At 54.4% G+C, this 20406-nt stretch overlaps 2 protein-coding genes across 2 annotated transcripts; one reads left to right on the top strand and one right to left on the bottom strand.

The window, feature by feature from the left end:
• Window positions 1–2107: 2107 nt before the first annotated feature.
• Window positions 2108–5736, top strand: TICAM1 (toll like receptor adaptor molecule 1). Its single transcript, XM_030966511.1, is given in 3 exon segments — window positions 2108–2235; window positions 3387–5425; window positions 5428–5736. Coding segments are annotated over 2 exon segments (2070 nt in total). The 5' UTR covers window positions 2108–2235; window positions 3387–3559; the 3' UTR covers window positions 5632–5736.
• Window positions 5737–8121: 2385 nt separating this feature from the next.
• FEM1A (fem-1 homolog A) lies at window positions 8122–12038 on the bottom strand. Its single transcript, XM_030966512.1, has one exon. The coding sequence runs from the start codon at window positions 11963–11965 to the stop codon at window positions 9971–9973; it is 1995 nt and encodes a 664-aa protein (XP_030822372.1). The 5' UTR covers window positions 11966–12038; the 3' UTR covers window positions 8122–9970.
• Window positions 12039–20406: the final 8368 nt, after the last annotated feature.

The following is a 20406-nucleotide window of genomic DNA, read 5'->3' as shown; positions in this document are numbered from 1 at the left end:
TGTGCTTGCAGTACAACCTTTCCTCTCGTTTTTCCCATCAGATTGAATCTGTGAAGCAGGAGGTCGGCCAGAAGCTGCTGGAGGGGCAGCAGAAGCTCCATCAGCTGTGGGTGGACTGGAGCCTGACGCAGCCCAAAGGAAACCAAGTCAGAACCGCGTGCCAGGCAGAGGTACCCGGCAGTGCACGGAGCAGCCCCGCGGGGCCGGGCCCTCCCGAGCCGGCCCTGAGCTCTTCTCTCCCGGCAGGTGGAGCCGCGCACTCTGGCCATGCTGAGGATCATCACCCAGCAGCTGCAGCCCGCCTACCACCGCCTCAAGCTCAGCATCCACGGCCTCCCCAGCAGCATCCAGGAAGCCGTGTCTCGGGCCACTCGACACATCCACAAGCTCCACAGCTCTTTCTCCAGGGCCGTGTCCTTCCAGGACCTCTCCAGAACCACCCTGGCCCGGAGCCAGGATCGCGTGGCAGAGGCCCGCAGGTCCCTGGATGTCCTCTTTGAGTATGTCACTCACAACACCCCTCTGAACTGGATTGTGGGGCCCTTCAGGGCCATGGCCAAGGTGGCACAGGACAGCAGAAGGCACAAGAAGGAAGAGATGAGGAGTGATAGAAAATTACCCAAGTTGGAAAAGGCTCCACTATCACAGGAGGTGACAAAGGTACCTGAAGAGCCAAAGGGAACCAACAGGCTCTCAGAGAAATGGTGTGAAGTGCTAGAGAAGCTGGAGGAGAAGGCAGGGAAGGACACAGAGGTGGCCCTGGCTGCAAAGGAGATAAAAACCAGTGCAGCAAAGGAAGACCTCTGATAAATCCCAGCTCTTCTGGCCAAGGCTACTTGGCTAGAACAGCACTGGATCTTCTAATTGTGTGCCCACTTGTGCCATGAGTGCCTCGGCTGTCTGAATTTAGAGTCAGATGTAAGGAGGTTTGATAACCAAGGTGGGGAGATTCTGAATCTTGATTTACTGTTTTTAAATCAAACTGCTGTGCTGAAAGGGGAGATGGGACCTGCACTGCAGCTTTTTAACTCAGCCCAGCTGTAGCTGTGAGTGCCTAAGTCTTGCTGAGACAAGTTGTGGGAGAGAAGTGGTCTCAACTTATTTTTAATGCTGGATTTGTTTTTAATTTGCCCAAGCTGTGGAACTCTTGAGAAGATGCTATGCTTGACCTTTGATACCATCTCCCACCTTCTCCACATTTAAAAATACAAGTTCCAGACACAACTTCCTTTGTGCCTCTTGTGCTTCTGGGGAGGCTCGGCCCTGCAGCACATCTGGCACAGCTGGGGGCAAGGAGCTCAAGAAGAGATTTCTCTTCATGGATCAGCCAAACTCTTCTTCCTTCATGGAGAAGCACTCAGCAGTGTGGGGTTTTCTTTAATCATCTTTTCCTATTTCTGTGAATGACTTCAGGGATTATCTGTGAGTAACTCCATGTGTGAAACACTTCACAGCCATTAAATGAAGCAGCTTTTCCCAGGAGTTACTCTGCCATGGGATTAGGATATCCTGTTATTAAAATAGGGGGGATTTTAATCCACGTGCTGGTTCTTTCCCAGAAAATGCTACTTTGTAATAATTTCGAATGTAACTTATTTTGGTAACTGTTCCTGGCATTGTCCCTGTGCCAGGACTGGTGAGCAGACACTGGAATAAAGCGTGACCTGTGTTCCAAGACCATGTGGGTTTGTGTTTACCTAAAGCTGCAGGGTTGTGTTCTCCCCTTACCTGAGCTGTGATGAAGCCTTGCCTTTACCAAATCTTGTCCCTGGCCAGCTGGTCTGTTCCCTGCTCTTGCTGAAGGGGAAAAAACTAAGTGCCTTTAGCAGGTCCCCTGCTTTCTTAACCAGAAAAATGCCTTAATCGTTTTGTTTCCCTGACTTCCGTACTCGTGAAGCTCAGGTACGTCTGTCCATGCCCCACTGTTCCTCCTCAGCCCTGGATCCTGGGCTTTGCATTGCCCGTCCCTATTCCAGCAGTGCCCGCAGGGAAAGGCCGGTCCCTGCCTGTCCCCAGCGCTGTGTGTCACCTCCGGCTGCCCATGCGGGGGACAGCGGGCCGGGCTGCGGAAGGTGGGGGTGGCTCATCCGGCCAGGGCCCTCGTGCCGCGGTTCCCGAGGCGGCCCGGTGCCCTCCCGGGGCTCTCCCGGTGCCCGGTTCCTGCTCCGCCCCGCTCTGCCCCGCCCGCGCTCATCGGCCCGCGCCGCTTCCGCCTGTCCGGGGCACCGGCAGCAGGTAGGCTGCTCCCCTCCTTCCCTTCCATTCCCGGCTGACCCCTTCCTTCCCTTCCATCCCTTCTCTTCCCGACTCTTCCCCTCCCGGCTGACCCCTTCCCTCCCTCCCGGGGCACGGGGCTCGCCCCGAGCGCTGCCCCGGCTCCAACTTCCTGCAGCCCGGCCGTGCCACCCCCGTGCCCATCGGGGGACACAGGGCAGGGCTGGCCCGGCCCCGGGAGGGAGGGCAATTGGGCAATTGCAGGCTTTTCATGAGACAGGAAAACAAAACTGAAATTGGAAAGTTTCTCTCTAGCTGAGAGTTATTTCGGGGCGTTTGCTGGAGCTGCCTTTAAATAGGGAAAGCTTCTGCAGCAGGCTCAGGCAGCGCCTGGAGCAGTGTCCCAGCGGGACCCCACTCCTCCCCTCCAGACACTCCTGTTGGTTAATTAAAATCCCATCAGAGGCCTGGGTGAGTGCAGGGGCTCAGGGATCACCTGTGGATGGGGATATAAAGTGTCCCAATGAAAGAAGGACGTGGAGCTGCTGGGACAGAGTCCAGAGGAGGCCCCGGAGCTGCTCCGAGGGCTGGAGCCCCTCTGGAGCCAGGATGGGAGAGCTGAGGGTGCTCACCTGGAGAGGAGAAGGCTCCAGGGAGAGCTCAGAGCCCCTGGCAGGGCCTGAAGGGATCCAGGAGAACTGGAGAGGGACTGGGGACAAGGGATGGCGTACAGGGAATGGCTCCCACTGCCAGAGGGCAGGGCTGGATGGGATATTGGGAAGGAATTCTTCCCTGTGAATCTTCCCTGATAACACAGGTTATCGGCTGGAAAGAGTTTCCTCTACACCTGTTTCATTCCTCAACTGCCATCACAAGGAGCCTGCAAGACCCCTGGAACCAGCTGCCTGGAGGAGACACTTGGATTTACCTAAATATAGCATTATTTCATCAATTATCTTAAACCAGTTGTAATTAATGTGAAATGAATGCAAAGAATGTGCTCTCTTTGCTTAATCACAGAGTTGGAATAATGCACAGAGCACTGGCACAGCTGCAAGCACGGGAACAGATGCAAAAACATTTGGGAGGTGTGAGAGAGAGCCTGTCAGCTCCAGAGCATCCCCCAGTGCCCACAGCACCCCTCTGAATGCTGTTCTCTGTTCTCCTCACAGACTGCCAGCACTGAGAGGCCCCAGCTCTGAGCAGAGTCCCCAGGCATTGAAGGTTTGTGTGGTACAAGGAGTACAACTGGGGCACCCCCAGCCCCACAGGCTACCAACCCTCTGCCAGAAGATGCTTTTCCCATCCCTGCTCCAGTCCATGGTCCGGGCCAGCAGCTGCTGAGATGGCACAGAGCGCTGAGCTGCAGCCCAGCTTCGAGGACGTGTTCAACATCCTGTCCCAGGCCCCAGCAGAGAAACTGCTGAGCCTCAAACTCAAACTGAAGCACCTGGTACCTGGGCCCTGCAGCAAGTTACTGCAAGCCATGGTCCTGCTCACTCTGGGGCAAGAAACAGATGCAAGAATTTGTCTGGATGCCTTGAGGGACAACCGGGCAGCCCAGTATGTCCAGCAGATCAAACTGGGCGCTGCAGGAGTGCAGGAAGATGGGGAGGATTTGCAGCCTCCCCAGCTGGATGCAGGTGCTGTGGCACTGCTGGCACAGGTGTACACAGTGCTGGCACAGGAACAGCTGTGCAGTCCTGAGGCCAGGGCCAAAGCCTGCCACGCCAGCAAGGACACTCAGTGGGGGACATTGAACAACCTCCCACTCAAGGAACAGGACAAACGGGGCTCTGCAGCCAGCGGGGGCTCAGGGGACAGGTTTGGGACACTGAGATCCCACGAGGACGCAGGATTTCCCCACACAGCCAGCTCCCACTGCATGCTGAGGAGCTCACCAGTGGAGATCAGAGGCAACTCAGACCTTTCAGGCCCACACACCCTGTGCTCTGTGGGGAGTTCCTCCCTGTCCAGCTGTTTGGAGATCAGTGCATCACCAACAGTTGCTTTTCACACCCAGCCCTCTGTCCCTGCGTGTGTCCCCTGGCCCAGCTGTGCTGGACACCCCAATGGGGACACACAGAGCCACGACCCACAGGAATCCAGCTGGGCCAGCACACCCAGCTCTGCCCCTGGGCAGGGCACAGCTGCTCAAGGGCCCCGGCCAGAGAAGGTTCTGCAGGTCAGTCCCTGTCACCCCACCCCTCTCCCCGTTCCCGAGACACCGCTGCCCTCGGAGCCTGCCCAAAGCAGTGACATGTCCAGCACAGTGACAGAGCCTCACACCCCAAGGGAAAAGCAGGATGAAAAGCAGGATGTAAAGCAATTATCTGCTGATGTCCCTGACTCAAGGGCTGCAGCGGATGCTGCTCCTGCCCTTGTGTCCATACAGGACTCCTACATTCCAGCAGGCATTCCCTGTAACTCTGCTTCTATTTCAACCTGTTCCCTTCCTCCTCCAACTTATTCCTTCTCCTCAACTCTTCCTCCTCTTCAGGAATCTCCCTTCAAACTATCATATCCCCCTCCCCTGCATTCATCCCCCTCTCCAGCCAGGCCTCCTGCTCCCCCAGCCATGGATCCTGCAGAGCCAGATGGTGCCAAGTTCTTCACGTTTGTTGTCCTGCATGCCAGTGAAGATGAGCTTGTGGCCCACCAGGTCAAGGACCTGCTGGAGAGCATGGGGGTGTCCAACGGTGCCACACTCAGTGAGGATTTCTTCATCGCTGGGCGCAGCCACATGACCTGCTTCCAGGAGGCCATGGAAAACTCTGCCTTCATCATCCTCCTGCTGACCAAGAACTTTCCCTGCAAGCTGTGCCTGTACCAGACAGACACTGCTCTGATGCAGTCCATCCTGGACCCCTCCAAGCAAGACTCAGTCATCCCATTTCTACCCAAGGCAAACGCCCTGGAGTGCAGCCAGATCCCCAGGATGCTCAGTGTGCTCGTCACCCTGAATGAGAGCTCTCCTCTCTTCCCCAAGAATGTGCAGAAGACGTTTAACCCCAAGAAGATCGGGGAGAAGAAAGCCATGTGGGAGCTGCTGCAGAGAAGGAAGCTCCAGGCACGCTGGGAACAGCACCAAGCCCAGCAGAACTTGGCTGCCCTGAGCCTGGGCTCCCCTCCCTGGGTGCCTCCAGCAGCACCACAGCCATGGCCAGCAGGGCCATCAGCCCAACCCTGGTGTCCCCCTGCCCCCATGGACCCCCTCCTGCTCAGAGGGGTCCTCCCCCTTCCCAAGCACAGCTGCCCCCAGGCCACTACAGCCTCACAGCAGGCCAGGCAGGGATGCCCCCCCTCATCATCCAACACGCCCGCATGGTTCAGATCGGGAACCACAACGTGATGCAGGTGGAAACTGCCCCACCTGGGCCAGGGCACAGCCAGGAGCAACCCAGGAACAACCTCTGACCCGGGGCAGCCAAGTCAGAGACAAAATCCATTTCAAATTCTGGATTACAGTGATTCTGCTGGGACTGGGATTGTTATTCTATGCATCAAGAGTGCCATTTTCCTGAAGCACAAAAGAAAATTCTTCAATTTTTGATGGATAAAAGATGTGGTGATCTCTTGAAACTGTTCTTCCTTGTGCTTATTTCAAGTAACTGAGAAAATTATTTTCCTGATTGTCTGGAACTACTTGAAGATTTTATAAATAAATTTTAATTAATTTATTTGTGTTCCTCTGGTTCTTTTCTGAAGAATTAGAAAAGGGGTAGTCACAGATATATGGAAAAGTATTCTGCATGTTGGCTGGAGGGGCTGGGAGATGGCACTGACCAAACAATTTGAGGGACAATCTGCAAGGGATGCTTTGGGAAGCTGCCTTTAAGGAAAAAGCACAATGAAAAACCAAAACCATTCAGCAGAATAGCGCAGACGGGTGGAGAAATCCAGGAATGGAGAGCAGGAGGGGTAATTCTGCAGGATCTGAGCAAGGGCTCTACCAGGGTGGCACCTACTGAGCTTTAACACCAGGAGGGCACCTGGAGCAAAGCCCTCGCTCCTCCTCCCCCGCTCCAGGCACAGCCATTTTCCTGATCGTCAGCAGAGGTCACCCCAAAGCCACCGAGAGACGGGAAATGGGGCAGTTCCCTCCGGAGCAGAGCCCGGAGCCAGCTCAGCCTGTGCCAGGAGCAGGGCAGAGCTCCGGGCTCCTCAGGAGCCACTCCCGGCAAACGTGGAGGCCCCTGGCATCAGTACAGGGGAGTGACCCCACTGCAGGTATCCCTGCAGGTCTGTGTGTGCTCCTGGCACTCCTTGGCTGTCCCAGCAGCTTCCAGGAGGATCCAAGCCCATCCCGGCCCTGTCAGGCCTCATTCCACACTGCTGCCTTGGTCCAAGAGCCCTCTGAGCCCCAAGCCAGGCCCTGAGTGAGACAGATGTTATTAAATCCTGGGAGGAGGCCCTGAGCTGCCCCCAGCTCTTGGCTTCCAGCTCTCAAAGACTGGATTTTAACCCTGCAGGACCCAGTGACAGTGGATTAACTCATCCACTCCTTCCAGAGCTGCTGGCACCCTCCAAGTGCTCGAATTCCTTTGATTTTCCTGGTTTCTCTCCTCCATAGCACCATTAAGAGTTGTTGTGCTACTGCAGTTCCTGTCCCCTGCCTTTGGTGCAGGACAGTCCCTCCCCCTGGGAGCACTCCCACACCCCTCCTTTCCCAGCTCCTCTCCTACTATAAATAATCATGCAAAATTAGTCAGCTGGAAGCTGCTCCAGCTTGTAAACAACCTCAGCACAGGCACATCCAGCGTGCTTGGATCACACACAGGGGAGGCACAGCTGTGTCTGGGCTACAGGAGGGTCTGCAGCCACCACAGTGGAGAAAAAGCTCCTCTCTGTCCAAGAATTAACAAAATAATCACTGAAACATTGCCCTGCTCCTCACAATTCTGTGTTCTGCCCACATGGAGCTGGCCCTGCAGTCAGTCAGGCCTGTTCAGTGTAATTACCCCTAAATCAAAGCAGTGATTTCTTGACCCTGTAATTACTATCAACATTTAATTGCTGGGCCCTCTATGTAATTATAGATTATTTATGTGTTTGAAAAAGTGAAGCCTTTTCCATCACACAGAATATTCTCCTCCTTGGGGCTCTTGCACCTGACTGGATCCCCCAGCTCCCTGCCCACAAGAGCCCAGCTCCAGAGCTGCTCCTGCCTGGATCAACCCCTTCCCTCCCACCTCTCTGGGTGCAGATGGAATTGCCCTGAGGCCTCCTGGCTCCTGGCACCTGCCTGGCAGCTGCTCTCCCACACCTGGAGATCACCTGCAGCACAGGAGGAACGTCTGGCTGGAGGAAGCAGGGCCCCAGGCTCTACAGACACTGCTTAAATGGCATTTTTGGCACAAGGGCACCCTCCTTCATCAAGAACTAAGGACGGAGCAATAAACACGACAAACATTCAAATATTTTATCCACCCACCCTCCCTGGGGAAGACCAAGCAGTTTTGGGATCCAGGTGTCTGTGTGGAAATAACTCCAGTACAATTCATTCCTCTGTTTTTGCAATCCCTGATGGATTTGGGGTTGGAAACCAAACTGAAGACAGGGTCCCTCGTTCTGCTTGCTGTGTCCACTGTCCCACGTGTGTAAGGCAGGTAATACCTGAATCAACACAGATCCTCTCACATTGATTTGCATCAAAATATAAGGCAAAACATGGAAGAAGAGGTGTCATTTCAGTGTCAGGGTTACTCTTTTCCAGGGGAAGTCTGCCAATGCAGCACAGATTGGTTTTTCACAGGAGTAACCATGAAATAAACCTATCACACCTGTTTAACTGCAAACAGCCCAGAATTCCATACCCACAGTGTCCCATCCCTGGGAAACAAACTGAAAATGAGGGAAAACACCTGAATACAGAGGATTATCAGGAAGAAGTCCACGGCACTTGCATTCTAGCAGCCATTTTTTGTTTTATTATTTAAAGTTAAGAGCGCTCATCAGCTCACAAAGGAACAAATCCCATTCCTGCAGTTTAGTTCAGGTTTCAGCCAAAAGGAAAAAAAAATAGAAGGCAGCTAAACTAACTCTGCACTTTACAGCTCAATTCAAGTTAAACCTCCTCACTTTATAAATAAATGTTATAGTTAACACTGCAAAATGTACTGGCAGATCTACAATATCTTGAAGGGGCAGAGAGCGTGGTTATTGAGGCTGATAAATACAAGCAGAGAAGCTTCAGTAGCACAGAGAGCAAGGGTGGGGCCAGGGGTCTGCTCTCCCAGGTGGACCTTTCCCAGAGCTCCAGGCAGCTGCTTCCCCCCTCAGCTGTGCTCCCCACCCTGCTCAGGGCCAGGGAAGGAGCCACAGGCTGCCCATCACCGCCTGCATGAGGACAAACTGCTGGAAACTCTTTTGTTTTCCACCACGGAGGGGTCTGCTCATAGAGGCAAACACCTGCCCTGAGACTACAGAGTTAAAAACAAGGTGTGTGCAGATCCTCATCAAAGGAAGGAGCTTGCCCAAACAGCAGCCAGGTGAGATTTCAAATTCCACCTTGGAAGTAGCACCATCCTCAGTGAAGTTACAAAAAAAAAATTTAAAAAAGGAAAAAAAAGAAGACTCAAAAGCCCAAACCAGCTGCTAAGAACCCACTAGATAAGGTTTCAGAATGGGGCAATAACAGAGCCCAAGCACATGATACTAAAACCTCAGAAGGACAAGGAGGCACCTTAAACTTTCATTTCTTGCTTCTTCCTTCAGCCCACCCCGGTGCAAACCCACCACAGACACTCACTTGCTTTCATAACCCCCTCCAAGCACCTCCACACTGCAGGTACCTCCTGGCCTAAAGGGCTTGCAAGAGCTCAGCTTTGAAAATAGCTCAAAATGTGCTGTTTTGGCTCCCAAACCATCCACATTCACCCTTCCAGCCCAATCCCTGCTGCCCTCTGGAGCCAAAGCACATTCATGCTGGGAATGGAGTAAATGGGCGTGCAATGGACAAGCCAAGGGCCTGAACACCACATCAGGATTTTGTTCTTAGTTTTTTCCTCCCCATTCATAAACTACAACTTCTATGGATGAAACTGTATAATCAGAACTGACCTTCCTCTATCTTACAGGATTGGAGAAGTCTTGCAGCATAGATAGGGCCTGGCTCTACGAGAGAAAAAACATCCCAGCTTTATGCACAATCATGGAAATCTCAGGCCTTTAACACCATTTGCTACTTGGCCAAACAAGAGAGAGACAAACCCCATCCTCAGCACACCCAGCCCTCTGCCATCTCTGGGCAGGAGCCCCTCGGCTGTTGGGCATGGGCTGTCCCAAACCTGACACGAGGGAGGGGAAGGGATTAACTGGAGGAATTTCATTCCTCACTCACTTTTCTATCTGTTGGGTGTGTGGGGTGGGAAGGGCCAGAGCACGTGGGGGATGTGTAGCTGCTCCAAAGCTGAACACTGAGTTAATCCAGCACTAATGGGAGAGGCAGCAGGTCCCAGGGAATCTCCATTTCCTTCCTCCTCAGTACACGATGGTGGCATGGGGAAGGGCAGGGGCTGTGGCCTCTGCGGACAGAGTGCACTGGAGAGAGCTGGTACCTGAAGGTGACAACGAGGGACAGCCATGAGCTCTGGGGTCTCCTCCTCCCCTGCCCCGACACGCCAGCTGGGTGGTGACAGATGGGGACAAAGCTCAGCACAGCAACAGCCCTGGGCACTTTGGCACAGCCAGCCCGAGCCCTCCAGCTGCACAACCTCAGCAGGGTGGGACAGGCTGGGGACCATCGTGTCATGCCCTAGTGCAGCTCAATGAAGGCTTCCAGCTCCTCGGGGATGAATCCCTTGTAGGGAATCTTGTGCTTGTCCAAGGCGCGAGCAGCAAGGCACTGGAGGGTGATGTAGTTGAAGGGCTGCATGGTGCTCTTGGTGAGCAGCTTCTCGTCCAGCAGCTCGTACGCCGTCTGCTTGAAGGCGTTGGTGGCGTCCATGTGCGCCCCGGCCTCCATCAGGGCGCTCATGATCAGCGGGCAGTTGTTGCGGGCGGCCACGTGCAGGGGGGTGTTGTTGTCATAGTCCCGGCTGTCCGGGTCCGCCCCACACTCCAGCAGCAAGTTCACCACGTGCAGGGATGGGAATTTGCCCACGGGGTACCGCCCCACCGTCGTGGTGTCTTTGTCCACGGCCATGTGCAGGAGGGTGAAGCCGTTCTTGGCGCGGGGGCTGCACTTGAGCAGGCGGTAAATGGTCTGGCGCTTCTGGTGCTCCTGCTCCGGGGTGCACTCCACCTTCTCCAGCAGGAAAACCAGGTGCAGGATGATGGCCAAGGTCTTGGTGAACTGCGCCGAGTCGGCCACGGGGTCCTTGCCGTGCACCAGGGCCCTCTCCACCTCCCGGACCCCCTTGCTCAGCACCCCGATGAGGTCGGAGAAGCCCAGGTGGGTGGCTAAAGTGCCTTTGGAACGGTCCTGGAGCACGTAGGAGTAAAGCTCGGCAAAGGAAAGGAAACTGCTGGCAGTCATGGGGCTGAGGGGCTCCAGGTTGCCTTGCTGCATGTCCAGGGCGTACTTCCACAGGTTAATGCAGCGCTCGAAGTTGCCTGAGTCGGCGTAGACGGCGCCGCGGTACCGGATGTAGTAGGAGGTGTCGGGGTGGGAAGGGCCCAGGATGCGCTCCCGGATCAGCAGCGCCTGCATGCGCATCTCGTCGGGGTCGGTGATCAGGGCTTCCAGCTCCTCCAGAGAGCTCACCTCCCGCGAGTAGTCGTAGGCCAGCACCAGCTGCCGGGGCTCGGGCTTAGGCAGGTACTTCCCGCCCTCGCAGCGCAGCTCCATCGCCCTGCGCCAGTACTTGTGGGCTCCCAACAGGTCTCGTTTCTTGTCCACAAACGTGGCACCCAGCAGCTCCAGCGCTTCCACGGCAGCCTCTCGAGTGCAGAACACATTCGGGACCTCGTCCTGACTGGAAGCCGAAGCACCGCAGCCCTCACAGCCCTCTTCACTGCAGCCCCTCTGATGGCTCCCACCTGAGGCGCAGCCCCCTGCAGCCTCGTCCTGCTGCAGCCCCCCCTGGATCAGGTACTCCACGATGTTGGTGTGGCCGGTGACGCTGGCGGCGAGCAGAGGGGTCATGCCATAGCCGTCCTTCTCCATGCGTGCCTTGGAGCGGAGCAGCAGCTGCAGGATCTCCAGGCTGCCCGACTCAGCGCAGTCGTGCAAGGCCGTGTTCCCCTTCACGCTGCGCCGGTTCACGTCGGCCCCTTTCTCCAGCAAGTACCGGGCGATCTCGCGGTGCCCTTTGTAGCAGGAAATCATCAAGCACGTGTGGCCGTGCCGGTTGGCCACCTCCAGGTCGGCCCCGCGTTCGCCCACCAGGTACCGCACGATCTCCAGGTGCCCATCGAAGCAGGCGGCCCGCAGCGGGGTGGAGTTGGTCAGCGTGGTCTGGTTCACCGAGGCGCCGTGGTCCAGCAGGCTCCGCACCACGCCCAGGTGCCCCGCAGCCGAGGCCGCCCACAGCGGCGGGGCCCCCTCGATGGTCTCACCGTCGAAGCTGACGGAGCCGCCCTCCTCCACGCGGGCCCCGCAGTGATCCAGCAGGTACTCTACCACCTCCAGGTGCCCGTGCCGGGCCGCGATCAGCAGCGGGGTGCTGCCGGCCCCGGGGCCGCCCCCGCCGCCGGGCCCCGCCGTCAGTGCCTCCAGCTCCTCCCGGCTGCGGCTGCCCAGCAGCTTCTGCAGCAGCTTCAGCTTCCCGTCGCGGGCCGCATTGTACACGGCCGTGCGCAGGTCCATGGCGCCAGCGGCCGCCTCCAGGCCATGGACCGGCGGCGGCGGCGGCGGCCCCAGCGCGGCGCGGGGCGGGCGGGGGTCGGCGGGACCCCCCTGCCCTCAGCGCGGCGGGACCTTCACCGCCCGGGCCCGGCCGCCATCTCAGGCTGCGCCGCAGAACAAAATGGCGCCGCGCGGGGTGGAGTGGGACGGGCGGTGAATGATGGGAATTGTAGTCCCGGGAGCCGCGCTGCTCGCCTGACGCCGCGCCGTGCGCACTCTGTGTCCCAGAAGGCAGAGCGGGTGGGGAAGAGGTGGGAAGGATGTGCACCCTTTCCTTGCGGGGCATGCTGGGCAGTGTAGTTTTCTCGGCCCGCTGCGGGTAGCGTTGCTAACGGGATTTTACCAGCGCCAGGACTACACTTCCCAGTGCGCCCCGCGCGGCCCAGGCGCTGTCCAGGTGTGTCGGTGACTCCCAGCGTGTACTGGTTTCATAGCGGTTTTATTTCTCTTAAATCCCTTGATGTTATGGCACTTCAAACACAGCGGCTGCACAGCATTAATCTGACGTGGTTTAATTGCAGGTTTTATGAAGCCATAAGGTCCTGAGCTGTAACGGAGCCGCAAGGATGACGCAGGCCAGTCCACGGCCCTGCACAGGTCTGGTGGTGCATTTTAAAGTACAAGTTTCCTGCCTTGGAGGTGGCAAAGCCTCGTCTCCAGCAGCGAACACAGATTTATTCGCTCCAGTTCCCCCCACGGGGCATTAGGTCCAGCTCACTCCATCCCTGAGCCACAATACCTGCCCAGACTGAGGGAAAACACTCAAGCAATAAATAGCTAGGCTTATGTGAGCAAAGCTTTACTCACCAGAGTCTATTTTTAGGGCATAAATTGAGTTTAGGTGTCCCTAATCTTTATACAGAGAACTGGCACAGGGTTTCTCCAATTGTATTTTATTTATAGCTGGGTTTTTCCTACCCAGGGAAATAAGCTTAGTCTCATTATTTCCATTATTATTCTCTCTGTCATGATTATTATTATTCAGTCCATCCACCCGTTTTAGGTCTTGTCTGGAATTACAGTGGATTATCCCACTGATGCCTGTTGCCTTCACACAGGATATCACTTTTGTTGCTAAGAAACTGCTTTTGCATAACAGGCAGCAGGAGCCCAATTTTCAGTCCAGCAGCTTCTGCAAGTCCCCGGGAGCAGCAGCAGCTGCTCCTGGAGCAGAGTGTCCGTGGCACAATTCCCACTCCAGGTCTGTGCCCAGGATTGTTCCCTGGGGGGCTGGGATGGCATTCCCAGAGCAGCTGGGGCTGCCCCTGGATCCCTGGAATGCCCAAGGCCAGGCTGGACATTGGGCTGGGAGCACCTGGGACAGTGGGAGGTGTCCCTGCCATGGCAGGGCTGGCACTGGAGGGGCTGTGAGGTCCCTCCAGCCCAAAACCTCCTGGAATTCTGTGGCACAGCGACTTTGTGTTTGGGAAGAAAAGGGGCAGAGGTCCCTTAAACACCTGCAGGGTGTCTGTGCTGTGCAAGGGCAGCTCCCTGCATGCCAGGGCACGAGGAACCAGGAACCCTTCAGCTTGGGAAAGCCCTCCAGGAGCACCAAGTCCAACCTCTCCCTCAGGGCTGTGGAAACACAACTCTGGGCACGAGTTCATCATGTTTTCACCCAGAAAAAGCCCCACGAGTTCCATCTGAACACTGTGAGCCCTCTGGGTGTGTCAGGGCATTGCCGGGCTGTGACTGTCCAGCCTGGGAGTGTCCCTGTCCCTGTCCCTGTGTGCACAGGCAGTGCCACCCCCAGCTGCCAGGCTGTTTGTGCTGCAGGTCAAGGCACAGACACGGTGACATTTCCTCTCCCCGCTGGCTCTCGTGTTGCCATGGTGACCAGATGCACTCGCTCTTTTATCTGAAGTATCTATTAACCAAAGCTTCCTATTAATTTCCCCTCCATAGAATCCATTAGGAATTCACCAGAGCACCACACAGGTTTTCAGGTCCCAAACCCAGCTCTGGGTGGGCGCAGAGACATCGTGGGGTAAAGTGCAGCTGATGGAAATGGGTTTTCCACTAATAAGAAATTTCTCAGTAATGAGGGAATAAAGAGCAGGAGGAGAAGTGTCACAGCAGCCTCTCCCTGCAGATCCCTGCGTGTAGAACGTGCTGGAGCCTCAGGAACTCACCCCAAACCTTTTATAGACCAGGGCTCCAAGCCCTGTCCAGCCTGGCCTTGGGCACTGCCAGGGATCCAGGGGCAGCCCCAGCTGCTCTGGGCACCTGTGCCGGGGCCTGCCCACCCTGCCAGCCAAGAATTCCTTCCCAAAATCCCATCCAGCCCTGCCCTCTGGCACTGGGAGCCATTCCCTGGGTCCTGTCCCTCCATCCTTTGTCCCAATTCTGTCTCCAGCTCTCCTGGAGCCCCTCCATGCCCTCTGGCTGCTCCCCTCTGATCTGTGCCATCCCCTGAGGGTGCCAGGGACGTGTGGCTGCTCCCAGGTGATCTGTGCCATCCCCTGAGGGTGCCAGGGACGTGTGGCTGCTCCCAGGTGCTCCTGCTGAGCTCCAGCTGCTGCTGCTCCTCCCAGGAGCTGCCGGGATCTCCCCAGCTCAGGAATTGGGTGAATCCCCACAGCTGGGGCAGGAACAGGGGGCTCTGAGCCCCCACATCCCTCCCCTGCAGACCCCACAGGGCACACCTGGGTAGGGTTTTTGGGATAGCACAGAAAAAGCCCCAGCCAGAGTTCTGGGAATAAGAGGGGAGTTAAATCCCCACGGGAGGAAGAGCAGATAAAAAATGAGACGTTGTGACAGGGCTGCCAGGCTGCGTGGCAGGAGGGTTAATTTTTTGTGAAACTGCCATTTCATATTCCCTTTCAGACAAGCAGAATTACACGGTGCTGGCTGCTGCAGGAGGAGCATAATTTCCTTCACAGAAATAATGACAGGGTACTTAAAGAGCAAGTGAATGGATGGCTGAAGGACTGGGCAGAGACTTCAGAAATCCAGGCTGAGCCCTCACCTTTACAGAAGGCTCCTTTGGTGACCTTGGGCCAGTCATTTAATCTTCCTGTGTCTCAATTCCCTGCCAATAGCACAGGAATAATAACTGTTCTCTGTCTGCCTGGCTTATTTGGGCTGCAAACTCGGAATTTACAGCTCACGTTTGCTGTGCTTTGAAGCCCGAGATCTTCAATCCATGCTGAGGTGTCTGGGACAGCCACGGTGTACAATGTGGAGAACAACAAAGGGCTGGGATGGATGGTTTGGAACGTCCTCAGTGTGGAAGGCTCCAGAATTCCTGATCCATTGCTCCCCATCTCTTCCCTCAAAATGTGGAGAAGTTTGGAGCTGTGCTAAGAGTTCCAAAAGCATCGAAATAATTTAGGAGCAGAGTCCATACTGAATTATTGAATCCCTGAGTTCCTTCTGAAGCAGAGAGTGGATAATTTAGAAACCTGCAGAAATTTCCTTTGTGCTCAGTCAGGGCTGCAGCAGCTCCTCAGGTTTTTCGGTGTAAATTGAGGTTCCTGTGTACCCAGGTTTTATCCATCTCCAGCTTTCAGCAGTTTGTGTGATTTCCTGAAGGCAGGAAAGATGGGTCCCTGCTCCCAGAGCCAGTGAACACCAGATTGTCTCTATAGTTAAGCAATTTGCTGTACAAAGGGAACAATTCTAAAAATAGGGAGAAATGGCACCCTGACATTAGCAGGAACGATGACCCAATCCCCACCTTGCTGCAGGGCCTTTGTCCTGTAACTGCCTCCATCAGCAGGGCTCTGATGACATTATTTTCTGTGCTTATGTGGGGCACAAGGCTGCAGGTACCTGGGAGGGAGGATTTTGATCAGCCTGCAGAGGATGAACACGCTGGGGAGGCTTCTGGGGGAACACTAAATCAAAGTTTCATTTACATCAGACACCAGCCTGGCCATTGCAGCTTTAATGGCTGCACTGGTGCCCTCAACATTTTGTGTGGATTCAATCTGTCAGTGGGGAAGTAAAAGACAGGGGGAGAGAGAGTCCTTGTGGTTTATGAAACCTGGATCTTTTCTTTCAGGCACTATCAAATGACAGCGATTTGTACAGGTTTAAAACTCTTCTGGCAACAGATTTATGGCTGCCCCTGGATCCCTGGAATGTCCAAGGCCAGGTTGGACATCGGGGCTTGGAGCAACCTGGGATAGGGGAAAGTGTCCCTGCCATGGCAGGGGTGGCACTGGGAGAGCTTTAAGGTCCTTCCAACCCAAACCATTCTGTGATTCCTAAATCACACCTGCCATAGTACCAGTGATGTGGACAATGGTAAGACTGGTGAGTTAAAAAAATAAAAAGGAAAAAGAGAAAAGTGCTCGACAGCACGAACAGCCCAAATTATTAAAGATATTTCAGTGCTTTTACCACTGGCCTCAGCAGGATTCAAGAGTTTCATTTTCACACCTAAATACCTTTGAGAATGGAGGCTCTGAGTGGTGTTGAAAATTTGTTCTTTTTATATTTTAAGGCCCTGTTGGAAGCAAAGGGCTCAGCTCTCCAAACAAGCCCTGCCAGGCACTGAAGTCCCAGCAGTGTCTGGGTGCCCTGACCCTGCTCTGGTGTGCTTGGGGGGGTTCCTTGGCTCCTGTGCTGCTTTCAGCTGCGGCAGAGTGAATTTCCTTCTCAGTGGCTGCTCTGGGGCTGTGTTTGGGTTTGTGCTGAGCACAGGGCTGATAACTCAGAGATGTTTTTGTTCTTGCTGAGCTCACTCAGAGCCAAGGCCTTTCCTGTCCTTGTCCAGCCACGCTGGGGAGGGGCTGGGGGTGCCTGGGACTGACCCAGGGGTGTTCCAGACCACAGGACTTCATGCTCAGAATATAAATGGGGCCAAAGAAGGAATTGGGGGACATTTGGACTGAGGAGCAGAATAAGCTCACAGGACAGGAGCTCCAGCACCCCAAAACACTTGCACACCTGGGCCGTGGCAGCCTGGGCTGTATGGCAGGCTATGATTTGTTGTCACCTTTACAAACACAACAACAAAATCACTAGTCTTCCACACAGAGCCAGGCCAGGAGAGCAGCCATTCCTCCTCAGGGACGTCTTCTCCCAGCATCCTTCCTCAGTTCTTCTCATCCTGTAATCCTTGTTCCTGTCACTCCTTCAGGGATGGATGCTGCCCTTTGCAGCGTTCCTCCTGAGACCACATCAAACCTCCCTGTAATCATCTCTCCAATTTGTGCTGTTCCCGTGAGTTTCTGCTCCATTTCCTCGCTCCAGAAGCTCTACAGGGACATCAGGGCTCAGCAGGGGCTCCTCTGTCTTACCCTGGGATAAACTTCTCCAGGAGTGCTCTGCCAACTGTCTGTCTCCAAGCTGTATTTGAGTCTGACTACAATAAGCAAATGCAATATATGCTGGGGAACACTGGAGAAAAGGACTCTGCAAAGAGAAACATAATGATAGTGCAGAGATTCCTGGAATCCCACTGAGAGGCTGATTTCAGCATGGAAAACAAACCCCTCTTGCTGTTCCCTTTCTCTGGATTTGTTGATGAGCAATCTTTGGTTCAGGCCCAGCTTTTCTTTCACTGCCCAGGTTTTCTCTGTTAATCCCCCACGTGGATGAGGTGTGGAAGGACAGTGCTGGCTCACACCCGTGGAAAGGATCTGACTTTATTCCTTGTCCAGCAGAGCTCTGCTCCCCTCAGCCACTGAAATCAGGCAGGGAACAGCCTCTTCCCATCTTCACCCAGCTGTTTTGGGTACTTTTGTAAGCAGGTGGGGGAAAAGGGAAAGAAATAAAACCATTCCTCAGCGGCCTTGGCTGCTCCTTCCATGGGAGGATGAAGAGTGTGCAGCAACAGAAGAGGGTTTGGGTTTGCTGCTGCTGGCAGGGGCTGTGCCCTGTGGGAGCTCATGGGGAGCAGTCCCATCCCTCCCTCTCCTTTTTTATAACATATGTGCTTTCTATGGACACTTTATTCTAACTCCAGATGGGTGTTTCAGTCTGGGGATTTGTGCTGCCCTGAGATAACAGCCCTTTGTGCTGGCCTAGGTAGCAGGAGTGTTTGTGATAGCTGGGGCTGATACCAGCAGATGTCCAGGTGGTCTTATTTAACAGGGAGCATTAGTGATACTGCCATTGTCCAGGAAATCAGATAAAAACGGGTCCAGGTGTTACCCAACACCCTGTTTGTGTAACGACTGAGCCAGCTGCTGAACACAGGGGGATGTGTTCCTGTACAAAACTGCTGTCACCCCAAACCTCCTGGGTAAAATTTAACCAGGAGCTGAACTTGGATGATCCTTGTGAGTCCCTTACAACTCAGGATATTCTGTGATTCTAATCTGAATATCAAGTGGAACAGTAGTGAGTATGCCGTGGAAACATCTGGGGAATGAGACAATACTTAGAAATAGAAATTCAGGACAATTCAGTCTTCAGCCCAAGATAACTGGAAGGGAGGATGAATTGTAAAGAAGAATGAATTTGAGAGAGAAGACAGTTTGGAAAGTGCTAAGCTGGACTGGAATTCCAGGTGACCAGGACACTTTCCAGTCCTTGTTCTGGGACACAGCTCCACAAAGGGATTTACCACAAATCATTGCCAGACAGTCAGGTAAAAATCAAGACAGAGACCTGTGAGCAAGAGCTCCTCTCTTGGTTTCACACCCAGCCATTCCCTGTTCAGAGTGAGGTAGGTGTTCAGTAGGAAACATAAATTGCAGGCACAGAGGCACGTGAGGTTTTTGTCTAGACTGTCTCAGTGGGGCTGTATTTCTCTGTGTGGTATTTGTCAGGAGGGGATCTGCCACTCCTGCTTTGTCCCAGAGATTTCAGGGACCTGGCTCCTTGTCCTGGTGGCAGCTGGACCTCACCCTCTCCCCTGCACTGGGAGGCTCCTCGGGAATTATTTCTAAGGATGGGAGCTAAACTTAGCTCCAGACCACGGGAAAAAGCCTGTCTGGAAAGAGTGGGGACTCTTGGCCCGCAGCTATTTGTGAGCAGGCTCATCACAGAGAGATCCCCAGCTGCACTTCCAGGCTGTAAATTAAACAAACAGAATTTCCTGCACACCAGACCACGGGGAGGGCAGAGAGAACAATGTGGCCTTATTGCTGTTATTTCCTTTGGTTTCAATCTCTGTCCTCTGCCCTCCACCTCCTCCCCAGCCCCGTGTCTCCCACTTTACCCGATTTGTCATTTATTACCATGCTTTAAAGAGAGGCAGGGGGAAAAATGCTCAGTGCAAATTATATTTTGAGCTGTTGTGCTTTGCCTCTTTGGCGGATAATAAATCTCTCTGGCAATGCTCCTCTGTATAGGATTTGTCATTAAATGCAATTAAACAAACCCTGCAGGTGTCCATGATCAGGCCTGCAGCAGCCCATTCACAACTGCAATGTTATTATCAGCCTGATAACAAAACACCAGATATTTCCTGAGCTCCTCTGATCGATGAGCTTGCCTGATTTGGAACTGGAGGGAGGAGAGAAGGGGGACCAGAGCGGTTCAAATGCTCTTTAGACTTATTGATGGAAAAGTCAAAAAGCTGCTCAGCAATCAGAGGGAAGGTGGAGAGAGAAAAGGGCTGAGGGACAGAAGGGCTAAAAGGGAAAAATGAGAGAGGAGTGTTTGGGAGTCAAAAGGCAGAAACAAGGCGAGTTATCACATGGTGCCCTTCCACCCAGTGAGCTGATTCATGCACAAGACTGGAGTTTAAGAGGCAAGGAGGGTATTTCAGGGATGATTCTATGGCACTTGAGCTTTCAGTGTTGTCATGCAGCCTCCCTGCCCAGCTGGCACAACAATTCCTCTCACCCTGGGACGGGACTTGACTGGCAGGTTATCCTGCTGTCCAAGGATGTCCGTCTGTCTCCAAACTGCAGCCCAGTGGTTGGATCAGACACCCAACTAATGTCAAACCCCACCTGGGACAGTCAATGGAACTGGATGGGGCTTGGAGTGACCTGGGATAGTGGAAGGTGTCCCTGGCCATGGCAGCAGTGGCACAGGATGGGCTTTGTGGTCCTTCCAGCCCAAACCATTTGGGATTCTGTGAAGTGCAAGTTCTTCCCTATCCACATTCTCACCCTGAAGCATGTCCTGGCACAGCTTTGGGAAGCTGCAGAGGTGCTGCTGACAGGACTTGTCCAAAGCAGATGCAACAACATTCACACCAGAGTTGCTGTGTGCTCTGACAATCAGGAACAGGAGAAAATCTCCTGTGGTTTCTGTGAGCCATCCCAGGCAGCCTGTGGAGTGTGAAGGTCAGGGATTCACAGGGGACTGGCTGCCATCAAGTCCAGTGAGAGAGAAGAATTTGCCAACACCAGTGGAATTCTTCTGCCTGACTCGTTTGCTCAGCTCAGCCTCGGGGTGCTCTCAGGATGAACCTCTGCCCCCCCTGTCCTCACCCCAGGAATCCTGGTTCAGCCCAGTTGATTCTGGGGCACACAGGGAATTGCAGTGACAAG

The sequence above is a fragment of the Camarhynchus parvulus genome, chromosome 28 (assembly GCF_901933205.1).
Source record: "Camarhynchus parvulus chromosome 28, STF_HiC, whole genome shotgun sequence".
Lineage (NCBI taxonomy): Eukaryota > Metazoa > Chordata > Aves > Passeriformes > Thraupidae > Camarhynchus > Camarhynchus parvulus.
The sequence above is the reverse complement of the archived record's forward strand: the minus strand, read 5'-3'. Positions and strand labels throughout refer to the sequence as shown.